General features: G+C 35.2%; 1 protein-coding gene across 1 annotated transcript; it reads left to right on the forward strand.

Moving 5' to 3' along the window:
• Positions 1 to 379: 379 nt before the first annotated feature.
• On the forward strand, positions 380 to 4,798 carry LOC127863346 (uncharacterized). Its single transcript, XM_052402773.1, has 6 exons — positions 380 to 1,077; positions 2,109 to 2,261; positions 2,759 to 2,995; positions 3,304 to 3,361; positions 4,066 to 4,225; positions 4,685 to 4,798. Exons 1-6 carry the CDS (start codon positions 1,052 to 1,054, stop codon positions 4,702 to 4,704), a joined length of 654 nt encoding a protein of 217 aa, XP_052258733.1. The 5' UTR covers positions 380 to 1,051; the 3' UTR covers positions 4,705 to 4,798.
• The last annotated feature ends 325 nt before the right edge of the window (positions 4,799 to 5,123 follow it).

The following is a 5,123-nucleotide window of genomic DNA, read 5'->3' on the forward strand; positions in this document are numbered from 1 at the left end:
ATACTGAACACACAACGTCTATAATTGACTTAATTTTAGTAAGCAACCGGAATAGTGTACCTATTTCTGGAACAGGCGAACCCTTTTTAGACCAAACTGTTCTGTACCACTGCTCTGTTTTTATTGCATTAAAATTTACAAAACCCAGATGTAAAACGTTCTATCGACACATCTGGCGTTATGATATAAGAGATTTTCCGAAACTACGACAATTAATGACGGATACAAATTGGGGTCTTCTAAAATGCGAAAATGATGATATCCAAGCAAAAAATATTTCTAAAACAGTATTACACATTTCAAGAACATGTATTCCGAACAAAAATGATCCAGAATTCACTGTCCAGGAATTTCTGTTACATCTCAAAGAATCACATTTTACCTTAACTTCCTGCTGTTTGTGCATGTAGTTTCTTATTTCATGGATAAGTGCATTAAACTGGCGAATATCATCACTGGTAAATGTAATTACAGCTTTCCACGATCAGGGGAAAATCCACATAATGTGGTGAAAATGTGGACATTTTTTTAGATTTTTTTTGATAGTGCATAAATCGCGTTTAATGTTGCATCTTTATGCCGAGTTACGTCTTGAACAAAGTAAATAATCAATAAACAGATGGAACCCCTAAAGCATGCTTACAAAATAGAAGAGCCTCTGTAAACCATTTAAAAGAAAAATAGATTTTTAAATTGGTCCTTCGAGACGTAATTTTCGAGTCCAATTTGTTACGTCTTTAGAGATATAAGTTTTACACTTAAGTCTGTGTCTAATCAGTGCTTACAATGGTACGGTGTTGCCTTCAAAATACCTACAATCATCATCAGAATAAATCAATTTGGGGGGTAACGTTACATTTCCGCTATTTCTAAAAATAAAATCGGGCGACCTTTTGTGTCCAAAATGTTACGTCTCGAAAAATCAATTTTTTTACGATAACGCTGTTTACTTTCACATATCGGTTGCGCAAAGGCGCCGGAAAATAACTGCACACATTATTTGATGACGTAGAACGCATTCAACGAATTTGTGTACACAAAAGCTGACAACATGGCCGAATCTTCGACACGAGTTCGGTAAGTGAAGAGAGTTACGTCTGAAATAACCTAACCTAGCCTTAAACATCCGAGTTTTTTTGTGAAACGACATGCCTTAGGTATCGTTTTATTGTTTTAAAGTAATTCGAATAGAATTATGATTTGACTTTGGTACGAAAATAAAATGCAAATGAATAAAGGACGACAGAACTGCAAGATTCAATGGCGATGTTCAAAATAGACGTCGTGTCCAAGTTACATCTTAGGAATGAAAATGCATTTAGTCGTCTTTGTTGTCTGCTACGACTTATATTTTCCCACATACTTGTGCCTGGATGGAAACAAATTAGAGATTACCCTGTTCCATGTTTTAAATTGTTATGTTTAACCAAATACAGTGTTTGAACAAAAGATGTAACGTGGACTACATTTTCGACATAAAGGATGTAACTTGGACTACAATTAATTGGGAAACCCGTCGTGTCCTAGTTACATGCCATGTCTTATCAGAAGGCAATTTCTGATCATTTAATTGTTGGGAAGAAAATCATCATGACATTTTTAATCCATTCCATCCTGAGTTGTTTCCCTATTTATTTCATACAATAAATTAACTATACACTGTTCTAATTGAGTTTGCTTTCTAAGATGTAACATTGATGCAATGAGTTGTGTCTTTGTTACAGGGACTTTTTTGTTTTGGTGTCAAAATTACATCTTCAATGTGCACAAGTAATAGTTGTATGTGCATCAAAGTGTTATAAGTACTTTAAATGGTTGCAGTGCAGGTAAGTTCATACATTGATCAGCAATGCTTTTTCTTTTATCTGAATTTAACAAACACATGTTTTTCCTGATGTCTGTGCCAAGAGATGTAACTGGACACTAGCAATTGATGTCCATGTTACGTCTGATGCACAAGTAACAGTGTCCTTGTTTGGGATGCCTTCAACGTACCTGATGTACGTTTGTGGTCCTACCATACATACACATTGGTTCAAAACAAATAAACATAGACATATTCAGTGTTCATAAGTTTTATGTATGTATAAGTATGTGTTTTACGACAGGGAGCTCGAACAGTCTCTGTGTAAGCAGACCAAGAAGTCGGCCATTGACCAAACCGAGCAGCCATCCAGTGACCAGACAGCCAATGACCCGACCAAGCAGCCAGCCAGTGACCAGACAGAGCACATAGCCAGTGACCAGATGACTTCATTCAGGTACATCATTTTAATACTATTCTAATTAAGAAAATAGAATAGTGTTGTGACGAGTGATGGGGTTTACGTCGCTTTTTAACAGCTTCGGTCATATCATGGCGGTCAGTGCATCTACCATGCTTTCCTGGCTTTCTCACACCAGTACTTACACCACTTCTTTCCATATCGCTGACTTCATACTCACATAATCTAAGAATTGTAGGTGAGTGACATATTTTCATTGCCGGAAAGAAGTTCGACCCGACCGGATCTCGAACCGGATACTCAATAGTTAGTTTCACCAAAGCTACAATATTTAAGTTATGTTATTTAGGTTATGGTAGATATCATCTCGGGCTCTGACAGTGTGGGTTAGAGTCCAAGTCGGGGTAAGAACTTCTGTGGGATGCTTTCCACTTACCTGTGTTTGTGGTTCTACCATACATACACATTGGTTTAAAACATAAACATTCAAAAAGGTATTAGGTATGTATTTATAAGTATGTGTTATACCATAGGGAGCTTGAGCAGTCTCTGTGGAATTGGACTGAGCAGTCATCCAGCAACCAGTCAGAGCAGTCAGTCAGAAACCAGACAGAGCATTCTGATAGTGACCAACTCGAGCAGTTGGCGAGCAAGCAGACCAAGCAGTCAGCCAGTAACTATGTCGAGATGTTACCCAGTGATGAAACTGTAAAGAAGTTCAATGATGTGACCAGACAACCACCAAGCTCCAATACTGAACAGATAATCAGGTACATTTATATACTAGATTTATTATGCTTTAAGAAGTTTATTTTAATCTGATATTTTTTTTCCCAGTTTTTAAATTCAAGACAACTTGCAGGTCTCTCTCTCTCTCTTCCCCTAATTTAAGCATTGTAGTAAGCAGTTACTATACACTCAATATTGGAATACCCTTACCCAGGAAATGTATGTTCATGTATAAATGATCACTGTGATACATGTAGAAACTAATGAGTGTTTGAAAAGGTACTTGTCTTAATAAAAAATAATAGACTAAGGTGATAGATATAAATATTGTATTAAATCATTACCATAGGATTTGTGCTGGAGATTACATATTGATCAAACATGGTAGAAGTTTTCTTCCTGGTGTAGTGAGTAATCATTTTGTTGGGGTTAATCGTTAGTCCAGTTTATTGTTTCTGTTCCATTGTTTTCAAGTACTTCAACCCTTTGCAGTATAAAATGAAATTGAAAATGCCATGTGTGGATAGCATGAATCAGCCGGCTGATCTTGTTTCATGCTATTCACTACTAATCTTTATACTGGTATAATCTATATAGTGGTATGCAAAACAAAATTTGTTATGTCTATGAAATGTGTACCATTGGAACTGTTTTTTTTAAATTGAGTAGTAACATAAAAGATGGGTATATGCTGCAAAGGGTTAATGTCATTCACAGTTATTTTTAAGAATTCATTTTCTTTCTAGTTTGAAACTATATTGAACTGTCTTTGAAATTTGAAATCAATGTCTGGCAAACTTTTAATATGTTTGTATACATGTATATATTTAATAAATTTATAATTTGATTTTTGGAGATAATTCAGAATTTCAAATAAAGGTGTTTTTTTAATGAGACAATTTCTTGTTCCAAACCATAAACGACACTTAAGTACTGAAGTGAGCATTTAATAGGAAGCAGCTAAACATGCCATTGAATCAAGCAAGCATTTGTTTTAAAGCTAGAAACACCTTACTTGTTATAAGTAACAATAGTATAGAAGCTTTTGTTTTACTATATAAGCAGCAACTTTAACTCAATAGTTAACAACTAAACATGTATTACATTTTAGGTGGATGAATGGCCGTGGGTCATATTCTTCAAGAAATATAAAGATAATGCATGGGTTATGAATGAAATAAGGCATACCATCCTTGAATCAGATATCCAGAGAAAGTTGGAACCACCTAAAGTGTCCAAGCTAGGTCGTCGGCTACTTTACAGATTTGAAAGTAAGTTGAAGTATTTAATGTTACATTAAGTATGCATCAACTGTGACATGTACATTGTAAATGTACTGTGGCCTAATGGTTAAGGTGTCCGCCTTGGGACCGGGAGGTTGAAGGTTCGAGCCCAAGAGGGAGCGTTTGTCCAGGAAATGTTTCTTTTGGGACTTATTATAAAATGGCCAGTTCCTGAGCCGCGAGCTAGTTAAATTAATGGTTAGTGACTGAAATCCGTCTGGCATCTTGCCTAGTGATAGAAGTTGGGAGGTACTTGGTATAATCAGTTGGAAGTGTCTCATAAGCCAGACTGACTTACCCTTTTAATAGGGGTGACACTATAATAAACAAAACCTTTACCTACATACATTTGTTTTCTCAGATTTTGAAGCATTTCCCCCGTCTTTGACTTTATTTTGACTTCTTGTTTTGAATTTTAAAAATATGTAACTCATCCTATATTTCCAGGTTACAAGGAAGACAAGTGAAGCAGAGAGAGAGGGAGAAATACCATGTTTGCAGTTTAGAGTTTGCTGTTGTTTTAGTCTGTGAAAATCTCAGAATAAATAATATGTTAATTACTATCTGTCTCCTTAAAAGCTATTATTTTTTTATTACCCTGCAAGTTAAAATCCGTTTATCTGATTGGTCAATATGCACTGAATATAGTTTAATATTCCTTGTCATTCATATATTGATATAAAATCAGATTTGTGGTTTAATTTTTGAAGGTGTTTAGCCCCTTTTAAGTTCTGTAATGTGCTTAGTTTTTTATTTTGAAAAGTGAACCAATTAACTAACCAATTAGCTAACCAATTAGTTAACATTGTTTAATGCAGGTTGGAATTAATGCTGAAATATAGGAGCTTTCAGCATTTCTTTCAATCAGCATTAAACTACATACATG

The sequence above is a fragment of the Dreissena polymorpha genome, unplaced genomic scaffold (assembly GCF_020536995.1).
Source record: "Dreissena polymorpha isolate Duluth1 unplaced genomic scaffold, UMN_Dpol_1.0 chrUn005, whole genome shotgun sequence".
Lineage (NCBI taxonomy): Eukaryota > Metazoa > Mollusca > Bivalvia > Myida > Dreissenidae > Dreissena > Dreissena polymorpha.